At 29.0% G+C, this 18,143-nt stretch overlaps 1 protein-coding gene across 1 annotated transcript in view; it reads left to right on the top strand.

The window, feature by feature from the left end:
- The first annotated feature begins 10,331 nt into the window (after positions 1 to 10,331).
- Positions 10,332 to 18,143, top strand: part of LOC105850423 (transcriptional repressor protein YY1) — a 36,453-nt gene continuing 28,641 nt past the window's right edge. Inside the window, exon 1 of the mRNA XM_065806291.1 lies at positions 10,332 to 10,816. Coding sequence (XP_065662363.1) covers positions 10,384 to 10,816 — 433 coding nt within the window. The 5' untranslated portion in view covers positions 10,332 to 10,383. The remainder of the gene's footprint in view (positions 10,817 to 18,143) is intronic.

Raw genomic sequence — 18,143 nt, 5'->3', positions numbered from 1 at the left:
ATGTGCCAACAATACCTTGATTTGTAATAGTTTCAAGAAGACTTTCAGTGTAAATATTATATAGGTGAGGTGAAAGAATCGATCCTTGTCTTACTCCTTGCTTTAGAAGAAAGGAGTTTGATTTACAACCTTGATATGAGACTGTTGCACTACTATTGTTATATAACGAAGAGATAGTGTTAACTATACAGAGTGGTAATTTTTTATCGAAATATAATTTATCAAATAGGATATTCCAGTTGCAGCTATCAAAAGCTTTTTCTACATCTAAAGAGCATAGGTATACAGGTGAATTGTTCCTATTGTAATGTTTAATTGTTTCGCTAATTAGAAATTCAGCATGTAGCGTATTCATTATGTAATACATATATATAATCTATTATAAAATATTTACATATATATGTATATATATATATATATATATATATATATATATATATATATATATATATATATATATATATATATATATATATATATATATAATTTACTGTATATATTGTTTTATCAGAAATTTTAAATTCAAACTAAAAATTTATTTGTCGTTTTATGGTTTGAATTTAATAAAAAGACACAATGTTTATAAATATTGCTAAACTGCTAAATTTAGCGGTTTAAAATACATCTTTAAAACACGTATTTTTAGATTTGGGTTCTATACTAAAAAATAACGCATTTTAGACACCTTATGTAAGTTCTGAAAAACGTTTAAAATACGTTTTTTTACTTGGGATAACACGCGTATTTTTAAAACGCATTATTAACAACTTTTCGATACGTGTTCTCAGATTTGCGTTCTAAACTATAAAAAGACGTATTAGGAGCGAATTCCATATGCGTATTTAAAACGTTTTAAAAACGTATTTTTGTCTGCTGGGTGGAAACACATGTTGATTTTGATGCCAAAAGTGTAAAACATTTTGATCATGTACTGATAATTTTATATAACCACTAATTTCTTTTTTTAAATCTAAACTTATTGTTTTGTCACTATCATTTCCTCAATCATCATCTTCATCGTCAAATGATTAAAAAACTTAAACTTTTTTGATTTGATTGTCACCTTTTTAACTGGAATTATTTTACAAACTTTTTTTGTCAGGTAAAAATCCGACAAAAATTCCTTCACGTATTTTAAATATTTTTTTTCTCATTTTTTTCAAAGCATTGAAAACTTTTATAGTTTGGATCCAAAAAAGTGGCACATAATAAAAACGAATCGTTCTCTAAATCATATGAGTCTTTGTAAGTTTTTAAAGATTCTAACAAATGCAATTTTAAAAGCATAATTAAAGGTGGGGTTTCACTTATTTTCTTATTTAGTTGCTTCTCAAGATACTTTATACTTGGAATAATTAAAGAACATGTTACATAAGTATCGCCTGAAAGTAAAACACTTACTTGATTAAAGCTTGCTAATGTTTTTACCGTTTTCAATTGAGTAATATTCGTAAGTCGTTTTAGTAGTTTCCTCAATGAACTGTGTATCAATTTCAATTTTTTTTTGAATGGATGAAAAACTTAAACTGGTTTTGCCACCGTTATGATTTGGAGAAAACGTATTATTGTTTGACATAATTTAATAATTTAATTTTTTAAAATATATTTATAGATATTGTTTAGAAGAACAAGGACATTCCATAAAATTTGTTGCGCTGAGAAACTTGATGAAGTTATCACAATCAAATCAATTTCAAGACATTCATTAAAAATCTTTTATTTTTCAGAAATACCAAAAACTATATATAATTTGTGAAAAATAGGTAATTAAAATGTTTTGTCTGTACATGTATTGCCCCAAATGTTATTTTACTAAATTAAATAAAAATCGGTTTTTTAGCAGAATAACTTGGTTAAAACAGCTGATATTTTAATTAATTTCATACAGAATCAATGGCGGATTAAAGCATTTCAGATCTTAGGCAGAGATATTTCAAGGGCCTCTTTTGATGACAACTGAGGGTCTTTTCAAAGGACTTTTTTTATCATTTGCTTTTTTTGGTAGTTTCGCCCCCTTCTCCACAAAAATGTCATGTCATGGCCCATAAATTTAGGCATTTCACTACCAAATTTTTTTTGTAAGTTTTAGATTGATAAATCATTTTTTCTGTTTAAATCAAATCATAAAATTACTTATATTAAACAATATTAGTAACAAAAATATTCAACTATTATATGCTATTTAATTTATTTTTTTATTTTTTATTTAATACAGTATATATTTGTATACTTTTTATATTTGTTTCAGATTAAAATTACGAGCCTCTTTTTCAAGCAGGCCTTAGTCAACTGCTTAGTTTACCTAATAAGTAATCCGCCACTATACCGAATACATAATTAGTTAATTTATTTTTTACAATTTTTGAAATAAAAATAAAAGTAAATAATTTAACATATATTTAATAAACAATGTAAATTTAATAAAAAACTCTAATTGTCTAAATTTTACAATCTGATTGTCGTAAATGAATATATTAGCGTTTTAAAAATGTAGAACTAACTAATTTACGAGTTCTTAACATCAAAAAATGATTGGAGGTGTCATATAAAGGAAATTCAAATTTAGTTCCGGCGCAAAACACAACTCTTAAAAGTATTGCACCATCTATATTTTATAAATTTGTTTCACATAATTATTTTTATTATTACATATAGTTTAATTATAAATTGAAAACTTTTTCTCTTAAAAAACTTGAAAAACTCTTAAAAGCAAGTGATTTATCTAGTAAATTATGGACATCATTGTTTGCATGAGTCAGCTGTTCGGAAGACATAAGGCCGGGTGAATAAAAATGAGCAATTGCTTTTACTCAGTAATTGGTCAGCTTTACGTGAATAAAAACTTTACCAATTTTATTTAACTTTTTATTCACGTAAAGCTGAACAATTACTGAGTAAAAGCAGTTGCTCATTTTTATTCACCTGGTCTATGGTAATTTGACTGATGCAAACCGTAAACACCCTAATAAAAGGAAATAACCTTTAAAAAAAAAAAACGTTCTAATTTTTTCAATAGCGGTTTCTCTGTGACAAGACCTGATGGTCTTCTTTGAGTATCGGCGTTCTTTATATTTATTTTTATTCTTTATTTCTTAACGATATCTTGACTTGTTAACTTTTCTTTTTTTATATATTTTTGTATCTGTATCATAAATATTATAATAAAGAACATAAAAATTAAAAAAATTTAGATTTATAAAAATTATTTTTGTGTAATAGTCATACTTAGGGATTTTATATAATTTTTGAGCCAACTTAAATAATTTATTTTTTAATAAATTGCATTTTTAAAGATGTTTCATTTTTAAAATGGTTGTAACCACCTCTTTAGCTTACACGGCCAGCGCAAGTTGGCATCACGTCAAGAGCGCCATTAAAATTGTTGCTGACTGGAAAAGAAAATGAAAGTCCTCGCTTTTTAAAATTGAAAGGCCTACATTTCCTGACTGACTTATATAAAAAATTCAACTTTGCCAACTAAATGAGCTAAAAGTTAATTGACGGGGTGTCACACACCTTCACAAACAACCACCCCACTTCTTCACGCCGGTATCTCGTTAAATTTCTGGAACCGAAAAAAAGTATTTTGATGTTTTTTTTATTTTTACGGTATTTTGCTGTTCAATGATCATGTATTAACAAACTTTTTTCTAAAATTCTGATAGAGTTCTAATTAAAGTTCATGATCCCGTTTCTATCAGAATTTTTGAAAAAAACTCTTTTTCTTCGGCGCCCCTTGGACATTTGCCGCCTGCGACAAACTGTCCCTCCCCCCCCCCCCTCTTCTCGGCGGCCCTGAATACTTGTCAACTTTTTATTTAGCTAAAATATATCATTAATATATCAATTGTATATATAATATATTAATAATATGTTTTATATATTATTAATATATAAAATAAAATATTAAATGAACAAGTTTGGCGGAAGGGACAGTTTGTCCAAGGCAGAAGATATCCAAAGGGAGCCAAAGAAAAAGAAGGTATCTAAAAATAAAAAGGTCATTCACTGAAAATATAAGGAAATTTTGAGAAATAGGGGCGCTGACCTGGTTTTCTGTCCCAGGCGGCGTAAAGGCTATCGGCACCCATGCTAGTATTATTTAGAATAAAAATTTTGTCGACTAATTTGAATTAACTAAAAAGTTAGTCGACTATTTTTAGTTAGACTAAAAAGTTAGTCGGGTAATTTAGTTAACTAAAATGTTAGTCGACTAATTTTAGTTAACTAAAACATTAGTCGACTAATTTAAGTTATACTAAAAAGTTAGTCGACTAGTTTTAGTTACGGTTTTTTTAGTTGAGTTAGTTACGATTTTTAGTTTTGGTCACAACACTACAAAATAGCAGCTATTTGTGGCAAAGATGATGACGTATTTTTGACTGCTAGAATACCTAATATCGAGGTATTGAAAAAACGAATAACTTACGTAGATCGTAATTTTTGCTGGAATTACTTCTTGATATTTGGAACAATAGTTAAAAACTTATCCAGTTAACATTTAAGAAAGTTATATAAGTCGATTACAGATTCAAAAGTTGCGAACAATATTTCAAAGTTTAACTTTTTCATCGTAAAGGCGCCATTTTGACTTGCCACTAGAATAATTATATTACCACGATTTTAAACAATTTTTGGCTTCGTTCTCCTCTGGCTAGTCTATTATATCTCCTAAGAAAAAATTGATACTCTGTTATTCTGACTTATGTAATCATTTTCATGTTCTTATTTTACCTTTAAAACTAGAAAAAACAAAATAAAATGTTATCTTTGTATTGATTGCATTTTAAGTCATTTATTATTTCATTTTATTATTAGACTTTTTTTCCGTTTAAATAATTAGTTACAGACTTGACCTTTGACAAAAATAGAATCAAACCTCAAAATATGTGAGTAAATACATAATGGTTTTTATTGTATAGTTTTTATGATTACCCTTTTTCAGTTATCCTTGGTAAAGTTTTTATATATTTTTGAACAATAGTTGGTGTTTTCTTTATAATAATAACTTTTTCATTATAAACCAATTAAGTTAAAAATGTTTTTAAACATAGGAGAAAGGCGCTTATGATGGGACAGCGCCTTTGATAGCATACCGGTCATATTTCCATAAAAATTGGTTTTGGTGTAAAAGCGGTTAGACCTACATGACTATACTGACTTTACATCAGTTTTATAGAAAATACATCCCTTTTGCAGAAATATTGTTTTTATAATCAACAAAAATCGATTTCGGGATGTGCTGTTGTAGTTTTATTCCCTTCATATATTTAAGATTGTGATTTTATTATTAACTGTGCAGAAAGGGAATTTTCATGCATTTTATATTCAAGTTTTGTGCATTTAGAGGAATACTTACTTTAATTTTATCTTTTGAACAAGGCAGACACAGGTTGTTTTAATGAAAATGATGACTTCTTCCCATGATGGAATACTGACGAGTTAGGTGTGTTGCAAGAAAAGAAAATATTTAAATGAAAAGAAAATACGTTATTAGAAAAACTTATTTTTAAGTAAAGTAAAACAAAAGAGATGCTCTAAAAGTTTATTTTTTGGTTCAAAAAATACATAAAACGTAATATATCCTATGCGCATGCGCAAAACTTTACAATGCTGTGTAGTGTGAAATGGTAAATTAGGATGGTTCCAAGTAATTTCTGGCTTTTCTGAGGGAAGACTCTAAAGTTAAATGAAATCATTAAGTTACCCTTGATTCTTACCAGCCCCATCCACATGCTTTTTTTTTAAAATAGGAATAACTTATAAAAAAACAAAATTGATAATTCCTTGTTTCATGTAGAACAATAATAACTCCGAGGGTTATTATTGTTCTACATGAAACAAGGAATGTATCCATATCAAAACTTTTATTATTGGTCTCTCAGGATACTGTATAATGAAGCTTCAAAGTTAAGTATGCCATCATAGACGCCTTTCCCCTAGTTGGTTTTTGGTCGTCAAGAAGTTAAAACAAGTTCTTTAAAGCAACTCTGCATTGTGCGTTAAGGTCAATATCAATGGTACCCTAAAGAAGTAAAATTTAATACAAATTGAAATTTTTTTTATAAAAACATGACAAATAAAAAGCACTTGAGCTAAAATACCTAAAAAAACTATCAAAAACTTATTTTTTTAAAATTTTATTAAAAGAAACAATGACTGCATGAATGAATGACTGAAAATTATTATTTTTGAAATTTTTATAAATTTACTTTTTTTGAGTACCAGTTTGACATACTTTTGAAAAAATTTTGTTTAGATAATAATTGAATCTCTTTTGTATTTAGGGTCAATTCGGACTTCTTAAAATAACTTTTATTCAAAAATTTTTTAAATCTAGCGTTATTTTATTATTTATAAAAAATCTTGTAGTGTATTAGAAAAATTTTTCAAAAAAAATAACTTTCAACCTATTCATAAACGATTCATAAACATAAACCCAGTTTATATTATTTGTCTTGTTCGAAAAGTTTTTGCTAACCTAGAAAACTATAAAAAAAATTTTCAACACTTCTTAATCCTGACCTTAAAACAAAGTATTTCACTACCAACTTCTTTATTGCTTTATAATACCATAAATAATTGTCAATGAGGACAAGGGTTTCTGTTAGTAAATTTATGGAGTCAGAACAACAAGAGGGGCCTATTTGCAAAAGGCTTTAAGTCCCAGTAAATTGATTTTGAGAAAACAACGAAAAACTGAATTACTTATGGTTGCGCATCAAAAGAAATTTTCTTTATCTATTTTTAGGAACTAATCAATGATTGGTATTTTTGATGTTGCAATTGATAAATTCAAATTATGTGAGCTACAATGTGTTGCAATTGCTTTTGGTGATCCTTTTAAAATATAGCTGGCAACACCTTTTTTTACAGATTACATGGTTGGTGCGCCATCGTAGCACTGGCCTCTACAAGAACTAAGATCAACTCCACTTTCGCTATAAAATTTCATCAAACTTTCCCCAATACGTTTGCCTGTTAACCTGTCAAGATTCAAAAAGTCAAGAAATACTTCTCTAATTTCTCCGTTTACGTATCTCATACATACTGATTGAATTTGTTGGTTTGCAGTTGTTACCTCGTCTGCTAAAATTGAATGGTGATTTGCAGCTTTGATTTCATTAATTAGTCGCTCTTGTATATATTTCTTTCTAATTATATCAATTAGTTCATTTTGACTATTGGGGCCAAGGTACCTGACATCTTTGCATAGTGGTGTTTGTATATGTGCATTAAGTTCAGCGTTATAGTGAGCTATTTCTTGCACAATTGTAAGAAAGTTTCCAGGATTACCTTTTTGGTTTGAGTTTTCCATACACTTTTCATAAGTTCCACGAAATGCAAGTCCTTGTTTCCCCATCAAATGCACTATTCTACCTAATGTTTCAACAATGTACGGGTACATTTGTTGTCGGTTTTCTAAAGTGCTATCGCTTTGTAATGGAATGGTTTGTCTTGGATCTTCAAAACGACAACAAATGCTATTAGCTTGTTCGATAGCTTCTTTATGGTATCTATTGCCTATATGTAGTTTTTGTTTCTCTAAAACATTGTGCCATTCCTTATATCCACGGATAACAAAAGCTCCCAAAGATTTTTGTTTATCCTGCTTTAGAAATAAAGTGTATTTAGAAAAAAAGTATATGCAGTAGACTGCGTCTTCACTTTTGCTGTAGAAATATCCAATTTGTAAATATTCTTCTTTACAAGCGCGTTTGCAACCTTGTTTTAATGTTATGGGAAATTGACAATGTATCTTCGTAAACATTTTGTATATTTCATGTGGTGATAATTCTTGATTTCCACGCAAGAGTTCGTCAATATCATATCGTTTTTCTTCTTCTTTAAAATCACATTCTTTTAAATTTGTTTGGTCTAATTCGCATGACAAGCTTTTGTTAACATTATTATCATCTTTAAGAGTTTCCTCTTTTTCTTCTACTTTGGGTAATGTTTTATCGGTTACATTTTGAGAACTGTCGATAATAAAAAACACTTGAAACGTAAGTAATTATAAATAAACTTTCAGATCTTAAACTATACCAAAATTAAAAAAACTCGCGTAAACATTACAATAAAAAACAAGTAATAACAAAAGTACTACCATAAAAAAATTTAACGTATAGATAATATCTATCTAATTAATATCTATATCACTGCATCAAGAAATTAATTCTGATTTTTTATTCAGTAAATTTTCTTGATCTAAATGAGTAATAATTTCAAATTTTTCTTGTAAACATAGTATACATTTTTTGGAAATGTTGTTATAGGCAAGCGCAGTTTTTAGGATAGACCAGCTTAATTTAAAATTAATATTTTTTTCTTTTAGTTGCCAAATATATTTAGACAGCATAGTCTCTTTTGAGTATTTTTTATGTTTAAAAGATTGTTTGTGATCGGCATAACGTTTTTTCCATTTGCCCTCGGTTAAGCCAATATAATGTTTATCAGGGTTGTTTTGCGAGGAAACAATGCATTCGTAAATAATATTTTTTGATAAGCATTTGCCATTCATAGGGCAGCTTGCAGTTACAATTTTCAGTATTTTTTTCTTTGAGAAATTCATTTTTATTAATCAATGCAAAATTATGGCCTTTTATAATTCTTTCAATATTTTTTGTACAGCTATAGCTTACTTTAATAGTGTTTCTGTTAAAAATTTTGTGCAATTTATTAGAGGAAGAGAAATGTTTGTCAACTAATTTTAAAAACGCTTCTCCAATGTTTGTTGAAACATTTTTGCTGTACGGAGGGTTGAACCAAATTATATTTCTATTTCTATTTCGCTTTTTTGCAATTTTTGTTTCAAATTTTAGCTCGAAATTTTTAAATCCGCTTTTTTTAAGAGCATTTTCATACACGCGTTTGGAAGAGTTAAAAATATTTTCATTAGAGGAGTTTTGATTAAGTTTATTGTTAATTGAAATGGGAACTTGTTTTAAGTTTTGAGGGGGATGATTCGAATTTATATTAATATACGATAATTCATCATTAGGTTTATTATAAGGCCTATAAGAATTTTCTGAGAGGTTAAATGTGACATCAAGAAAATTCACAATTTTTAAATTAATGTTTATCTCAACTTGGAAGCCAATGTTTTTGAAAATTTCGATAATATTTTTTCTGACTTTGTCAAGTTGAGGCACTGATATTTTTTGCATTATTATTATGCCATCATCGCGGTACAAGCCTAATTGATTAAAATAAACTATTTTAGCTAGGGAATTTAAAATATATAAGTCTACAAATTCGCAAATTTCTGCTTCCTCGTAACTTCCCATTGTTACATCAAAGCATTCGTGCGTGGTTTTTTTCTTCCACGTCTCATTATTGAAATAGAGTAAAGTTTTTCTGCAATATTTAATTAGACGAATAGTGTCGTCTGTAATTTCAGTGTGGGTTTTTCCAAATTCTATTGTTTTATCTAAAATTTCTGCTGTAATTGAGGGGTAAAAATCATTAACATATATATATATACATATATATATATATATATATATATATATATATATATATATATATATATATATATATATATATATATATATATATATATATATATATATATATATACATATATATATATATATATATATATATATATATATATATATATATATATATATATATATATATATATATATATACATATATATATATATATATATATATATATATATATATATATATATATATATATATATATATATATATATATATATATATATAAATATATATATATATATATATATATATAAATATATATATATATATATATATATATATATATATATATATAAAATAAATGATATATCAGCCATAGTGTTATAATTTCTTGAGAAACAGCTTCAGCTTGTCAGATTTTAATAGAGTCACTCTTAAAGATTTAAAAGTGATAAAAGTCTAGCTGGGGTCAGGGCCACAGAGAGCCGTCACGCCGCCTGGTACAGCAACCCTGATTGGCGCCCTTATTTATCAAAATTTCCCTGTATTATAGATAAAGGATTTTTTTTTCTCTTTTAAGGTACCTTCTTTTTATTTGGCGTCCCTTGGATATCTGCCGCCCGGGACAAACTGATCCTTTTTTCCCCCTCCCCCTCTCGGCGGCACTTGCAGGAGTAGGGGGAGGAAGGGTAGAACTTGTAGTTATGCTCTATATTCTTTATACTTATTAAAGGTCAAACTTGTCATATTGTAAATCATTTGTTTCAAAAATTTAGCGGTTGGATTATTCTCACTTTTTTATATAAAAAACTACGCGTGCTTTGCCCCAAAATATGAATTATTATCGAAATGATAGAATTAGTATCGAAATGATAGAAAATGAATGGGCTTAAAGTTCCGGTCCTATTGGACCTAAATTAATGCCGTAAAAAAATGGCTGACGATTTAACGATCGATGGAGTTGAAAGTAATTCTTTTCTTTCTGTCGATGAAGACAATCTTAGCATCATTGATGAGAATTTTTATAATCAACCTTTGATAGCACTGCAACCTAATTCTCATTTAGGTGGGAATGAAACAGTTTCAGATGGGTTCTTTGAAGATTCTTTAGTTGATATACCTTTAGTTGGGGAAGGGCAAGAAATTTCAACTGAAGCAGCGATACAACAAACCCCTGAAAAATCAGGTATTAAACGAAAAAATAATAAAAAATCAAAACCCAAAATCAAGGTAAAAAATAAATTGACTACTACCAATCTTGATAACGAGGACAGTAATGATATCGACGTTCCTCGTAAATGGTCAAGAAAAAAGGTTCAGATTAAAACATTTGAAGGAGAGTTCTCAGTTATTGTATGGGCTTCAGGTATTCTATATTTTACACATTTCTAGATTTAAAAGTTTCTATTTTTTTCACATTTCTATATTTACATATTTCTATAATTTACATATTTAATATTCACAGTTGTTTTTTTTCAGATATGATATGTGTGAATAAAATAAGTGTATATAAATCATAAGAACAATTTCGAATATATCAGCCGCAATACAAAAAGTAAATCTCTGTATGAAAAAACATTATTGCACACAAAACTATTATCATGGTGAAGCTAATGTATCATAATAGTTTTAATTGGCAGTGCAGTGTCTATAAAGTTTTTGAATTATTTAAGGTTTAAATAATGTGAATAAAATTTTTAGAAGCAGCATTTTCAAATACTGTAATTTTTTAAAACTCAAAACAAGTAGGTTTCCATTTGATAACTTAAATATCATCTCTTTATGTAGTTAAAATGCATTTGGCTTTGTATAAAATGTCAAATATCCAATAACACACCCATTTACTCCATTTATCTCTACTTAAATGATCACTACTATCTCCAATTATTAGAAATTTTTTATTTTGTTTCAGTTACTTTCTAAGCAATAAACTAATATTAGAAAATCTAAAACTAAAATCATTTTAATATAAAAAAAAAAACACATTTTTGAATAAAGGTGAACAACTTTTTATACAGAATTAACAGCTATATAGTAGTAAACACTGGCAATTTGGGCAAACAGGATTTTTTTGGCGTTTCAGATTGTACACTTTTAGGCATTGTGCAAGCTTTGAGCTTTAGTATATTCATCCAAATATCAAATGAGAATATTTTGGAAAATATTGTGACTTGAGCCTGGAACTGAAATACCCCAAAATTTTGACACCATTGCCCCATAGTTGGGGGCAATGAACCAATAAAAATATTTTTCTACTATCTTATAACACATTTAAGTTTATCAACAGGTTTTAAATTTGATCTTATAGTCTTTTAGTAATAAAAAGTTATGATCATGTGAGATTCTCACCCTCCCCAATATGAGGAGGTTGTATATTTTACTTGATCATAACTTTCAAACACTAAATGATTATTATATGAAATTGAAAACCTGTTAATGAATTTAATTATATTATAACGTAGTATAAAAATATTTTATTGCTTCATTGCCATTATGATTGGGGTAGGGGGCAAACATATTGGGGTATTTTTGTTCCTAGGCTCTAGTCAGTGCAATATTTTCCAAAAATGTTCTCATTTTACATAAGTATAAACATACTTAAGTTTGGAGTTAGCACATAGTCTTAAAGTGTTATATCTGAAACATCAGAAAATCATGCTGACACCTATAGATAATTACATTAAGTAACTAGTAGTAGCAGTAAAAGTTGCATCAAACAAATAAAAAAGAAAAATTAACAATAAAATTTTTTAAGCTTGATTTTTTACATAGGCTCATAGCAATTGCAACACTTTAACATCATCTTGACTTTAACATCATGACTTTAATATCATCTAGTTTGGTTATTACAGTACATTTTACATGTTACCAAATGTCACAATCATCACAGCATACCCACTGATCACCTCTATCTCCATGGACACCATAATTAGGACTTATAGTGTCATTTTTGTCATCATAATCACTATTATTTTTATCTCTAGGAACTCTTTGTTTTATCTATTTTTTTCTTTAACTTTTTTTTTTTTCTTGTTTTTTTTTTGAAGCTTCTTCTCTTGTTCATTTTAAACATGCTTCTTATATTAATATCACCATAGTGAAACCTAATAACCTAAGCAGATCTTCTACGATAAGAGCTCTCTGCACTTTTTGACTGTAATTCTTTTAGAAAAAAATCTTTGATAGACGAGCCTTCTGAAGATGATGTAGAAATAGGTAACAATGAAGCAGATAATATTGATGTTGAAAGGGAAGTATCATTAATAGAAATGCTTTGAAGGTTAGGCATTGAACATGATCTTGTGAGGTGATTAGTGGTGAATGTAGGTTTCTTTACTGGTAACTGAAAATATCGATTAAACAAGTGTGTGTCACTAGCAGCCTTGTTTAGAGAGAAAATGCCAGTTCCTTTAAAACCACTTTTGATTTGTTCCACAGTAAAAGAACTCTGAAAAAGGGTGCTTAGTAATTCTAGAAAATGTTTCTTTGAGACTAGTCCATTATGTGTTCTTGCATATTTTAGAAGTAAACTTAGCCATTTACTTTTTACGGATCGAAAAACAGATATATCTAAAGGTTGAAGAAGATGGGTAAGATTCGCAGGAATACGTAGAAGAATAACATTTTTTTTTGCTAAATCAATAAGTAAGAAGCTAATATGAGAAATGTGGCCATCAAATATAAGTACATGTGTGCAGTTTGCAAGGTGCTTTGAATACATTAAAAATATATTTTGAAACCATTCCAAAAAATGAGGACACTCCATCCAGTCCTTATTACTAGTAATATAAACAGCTCCATTAGGGCCACCTTTAACCCAGTCCATATACAAATTTTTTCCTTTGTAGATTACATATGGTGGCAATATCATTTTGCTAGCAGAGCATGCATTTATAGTAATTTGCTCACGACCTGAGCCACCAATGCTCTGAGACACTCTATCAGCACTTTGTTTTGCTAACACATTTTGTTCCTTTGGGTCAGTGATGAACAAAAAAGCATGCCACCGGTCTTTACTTGGTAAACAATCTATAAAAAGTGTATCAATATTGTTTGCTTTAATAAAATCTTGAATTAGATCTTTTACCTCATCTCTTGTGAAACATCGGTCCCGATCAGCCAATAAAATAAGGCATTCTGACAGCTCTTTTTCCTGCTGTGATATTAAAACTGTTTTTCGTTCTGGATAAGCGTCAAATAGATAGCTCACCTTTTACTCATTTTGAATAAACTCTTCTGTCACACCTAAAATCTTTGGATGCCTGGTTTATGGACATTTCTTTACTTAAAACAGAATTGCAGGCATCTATCATTTCCTTGGTTATTTGAATAAGATTTCTTTCCTCCCTGTTTTAACTTTTTGTACGTTCAAACCATTCTAGAAAAAAACATAAACAAGATTTGTTCTCAAAAATGCATAAAAAATTATATTTAAACAAAAAAAAGTAGTTTTTTAATTTAGCCATAACTTTCACAATTTATCACTGATTTAAATTCATTAGAGAGTTTTGCCATTTTTTACTTATCAAGGAGGGCATTAAAAGCAACTTGTTTTTAAATAAAAGCTTTGTACTCTAATTAAGAAAAAAATTTAAAAAATAAATAATATTCAAATAAGTCTTACTTTTGCTAGTAATACAAAATGTTTTTGTGTAAGCTAGTTTTAAAGATATACGTTTAAAATGTGTAAACCTTTATTAGATGGCTTAATGACTTCGCTATTTTTAACTTAAAAAAATAAAACATTTAAATTATTTTTTTATGTCAAAATATTGCTTAAATAGAATTGTGTAAATTTAAGAAAGTACATAGACACCAGTGATTTTTAACTTTTTTCAGAAAAATCTATTGCTTCAAGCGGGAGTAACTTAAATAGACCATAAAACTATTATGTGCAAAATTTGAAAGTTCCAGGTCTTTTTGATTATATCTTATTTTAATTAAAATTTTTTACATATAATTTACTATGAAACAAAAACTTGGGCGGTCATGTTTAATTAATTTTTTAAATGAGTGTAAAACATTTTTCAGCGTTTTTTTTATATTTAATGAAACATAAATAATTTTTAAGCTTTAGCTTTAAGCAAACTAATACAAAAAATTGCTGGTATCTAGTGTACAGTTTGAAAGCAGTTTTTCACATGTCATATGTGTACAAGAACTTTTAAAATGCCTAATTTTGCAAAAAATCACGAAGATTGTCGGAAATCTGTTTGTGTAATCTGCATGAAGAAGTGCTCACGTGAGTTGACTCAATTCCTTGCTGAAAAAATCTTCAAACACTACCATACAAATCTTGATTTTAGTGAAGGAAAAGATGTTGCTTTTACACCTTTATTTGGTTTCTCTTCAGTAAAAGTCGAGCCAGCAACAAGGTATCAAGATTGCAACTGTCCCATTTGTTAAGTTGGTCATCTAAAGCTGAATGAGAACAACCCTTTAAGGTGCTCCAAACCTGAGGAAGACAATACTCCTCAACGATGTGGTGATTGCTTGAGTCTTGTTGGAAGAGGTCTGCCACATCAGTGCACTCAATTCAAATTTAGAGAGAATCTAAAACAGTTAGATACAGCAGATCCATTGGCTGCAGAACAAATTGAAACTCAAGTAATCTCTTCCAAACCTTCAACTCCAGGAGGTACTGTCAAAATTTTACACCCAAAAGGTGGTCAACCTCTCAGAGTTTGACCACCTTTTGGTCAAACTCTGAGACAGGTATGAAATTACACATATTATGATTTTTAAATTTGAACTAAAGATATTTAAAAATGTTTACATTTTTTAGGAAGCTCAAACGACACCTTTTTCCTGAGCCAAGAATCAAAACTGAAGATCTTGTCCAGGTTCAGTTGAATACAGGATTGTCAAATCTAGGCATAAAGAAATTGGCACCAACCATTAACAGAGTCAGTGACACCAAGATTGTGGAGCCAAATTTTCGTGCTAAGTTTGAGGCCATTGGTGCACAGCTGTCTGAATTTTTTACTCAAACCAGCATCACAGTTTTTTCAGAAAGCAATGGCAACTCCACTGACTATGTTGTTGTGAATTGCAAGAATTTTGCCCAACTTCTCAATGAAGTACTCCTTTCTCGAAGAATTTTCCAAAGCCATTTAGTCAAGTTAGGAATTGATGGTGGTTGAGGATTTCTTAAAGTGTCACTAGGTGTCATTGAGCTTGATTCTCAAAATGATTCAAGGTCATCACCACATAAAAAACTTTTAGCTGAGAGGATAGCTAAAGACAGCTGAGGAATTTCCAGAAAACTTTGAAAATGTGAGATAAATATTATCAATGATCAATTTCAACTCAGTCAACTTTGTTGTCTCATGTGACATGAAACTTGCCAACATTATATGTGGACTGCAAAACCACGCAAGTTCTCACCCTTGCTTATGGTGCGACAGTAAATCAAAGCATCTCTCCCAATCAGGATCATTGAGAACACTTGGCTCACTTGTTGCCTGCCATCAAGAGTTTGGTAAGTCTGGTAATGACATTAGGAAGGCAAAGTCTTTTGGCAATGTGTTCTATGCACCATTGTTGTCTGGATCTGAAAACAAACTCATCTTGCAACTTATAACCCCAATGGAGCTCCATCTGCTTTTTAGTGTGGTAAACCACATGTATAAAGCCTTGACAGAAGTTTGGCCTGATGCTTTTAGATGGCCCTCAGCTATCCACATCAAACAAGAGCCTTATCATGGTGGGCGGTTTGCAGGGAATGCCTGCCACAAGCTACTCAACAATATAGACATCCTCCAAAGGATTGCAGAGTCAGAGTTTGCTTTTCAAGTTTTTGGAATCATTGATGCCCTTCGAAAGTTTGAGTCTGTGGTGCCATCAAATTTTAAAATGAACGTTGAGGATGATTTTGCAGAAAAAATTGATCGCTCCAAAGACTTATACCTGGCAGTTATGAACATCAGTGTGACCCTAAAGGTTCATACTGTTTTCTTCCATCTGAAGCAATTCATTGAGATGAAAAAGACTCCATTGGGGATTTAGTGAGCAGGCAATAGAATCAATGCATCATCATTTAAGCTTACACTGGCAAAGGTACAAGCAAGATCACCATCATCCAGAATATGTAAAGAGGCTTCTTTCTTGTGTTGTGGATTACAACAACAAGCATTTGTAAAGAATCTAGTCTTTAGAAGAGTTTTTAATATCCACCTTTGTCTTTGTTATGTATACTTGTATGTTTGGAGTAATAAATATTAGTTTTAGAATGTTTTTGAATGCTGTAAAAATAAAATAATTTGAAAAGCTGTCATTTTGCCATTTTGTGCAAAATGGTTAACACTTAAAATCAAATTTATTTTCTTGGACAAAATAGTTGGATTTCGAATTTTACATTTTTGGATTCAGGAAACGTACTTTCATCAAGTCAAAGCAGTTTTCTCGGGTCAGCTCAAAGTAGTTGTCTGCCATTTTGTACATCAGTGCCTCTTACATTTTTGTTACATTTTTGAACTTAAATATTTCTATAATAATAATAATAATAATAATAATAATAATAATAATAATAATAATAATAATAATAATAATAATAACAATGATAATAATAATAGTAATAATAATAATAATAATAATGTTAACTGTACATATGAAAATATGAGTCACTCAACTGTAGTTGCGTGACTTTAACAGTAGTGAAAAATACTAATGGAATTCGTGATATTACAAAATAATAACAATCTAATTTTTATTTAGAATTGCCCTTCCCATGTTCCTCGAGTTTTTTTTTAAAAGTATTTAAATTAATAGAGTTAACAACGTCATAGGTTAGACTGTTCCATTTATTAACAATCCTATTAGTAAAGTAAAGCATTCTTGCTTCAGAAATACGAACATTTTGTTTGTGCAACTGTGACCTCCTAATTTTGGATATATGTTGTTTATTAAAGGGTATCTCCATTTTACTTTATGAATGTCATTTTTAATGACATTCATAAAGTAAAATGGAGATACCTAATTTTCAACAAGATGTTCCATCAAAGCGTCTCTTATTATACTCTCCATTTGCATACAACAGATGTAATGAAACAGGGCGGTAGTTTATTGCTTTCAATTTGTCTCCTTTTTTAAATATAGGGATAATATTTGCACACTGCCATAATCTCGGAATTATGCCACTTGAATAGGATCGATTAAAAATAATTGACAATGAAGTTGAAATACTATTAAAACATTCCTTTAAAACTTTTGGGTGCACTTTGTCCTCTCCGGTAGATTTATTAACATTCAATTTACTTAACTTATTAATAACGGTGTCAATATTTATATCTGGATTGGCAATTGGTTTAGGTAATGCTTTATTAAATGTTGGTGCATTGTCGTTTTCTTTTTGAAAAGCTGAATGAAAAAATTTTTCAGTACTTTAGTAATATCTGGTTCAATTATAGATATTGTTTAATCTTCCATTTCCAAAGCGCTTATTTTCTGATTGATTTTAGTTTTACTGTTTTGATATTGGTGTATCAATTTAGGATTTTCTTTGGCTTTATGAACAATTTCATACTCTCTGATTGTTGATTTTTTTTACTCTTGCTCTCTGATTTTTCAACTTTATTTTTTGTGACTTGATTGATTTTTTTGTATTCCCTTAATTAGTTTTGGTTTCTAAATTTGGAATTTCTGCACTTGACCCACAGTTTTATTTTCAACTTTATCAATGCTGCTAATTTTTT

Source organism: Hydra vulgaris, chromosome 09 (assembly GCF_038396675.1).
Source record: "Hydra vulgaris chromosome 09, alternate assembly HydraT2T_AEP".
Taxonomy (NCBI): domain Eukaryota; kingdom Metazoa; phylum Cnidaria; class Hydrozoa; order Anthoathecata; family Hydridae; genus Hydra; species Hydra vulgaris.
The sequence above is the reverse complement of the archived record's forward strand: the minus strand, read 5'-3'. Positions and strand labels throughout refer to the sequence as shown.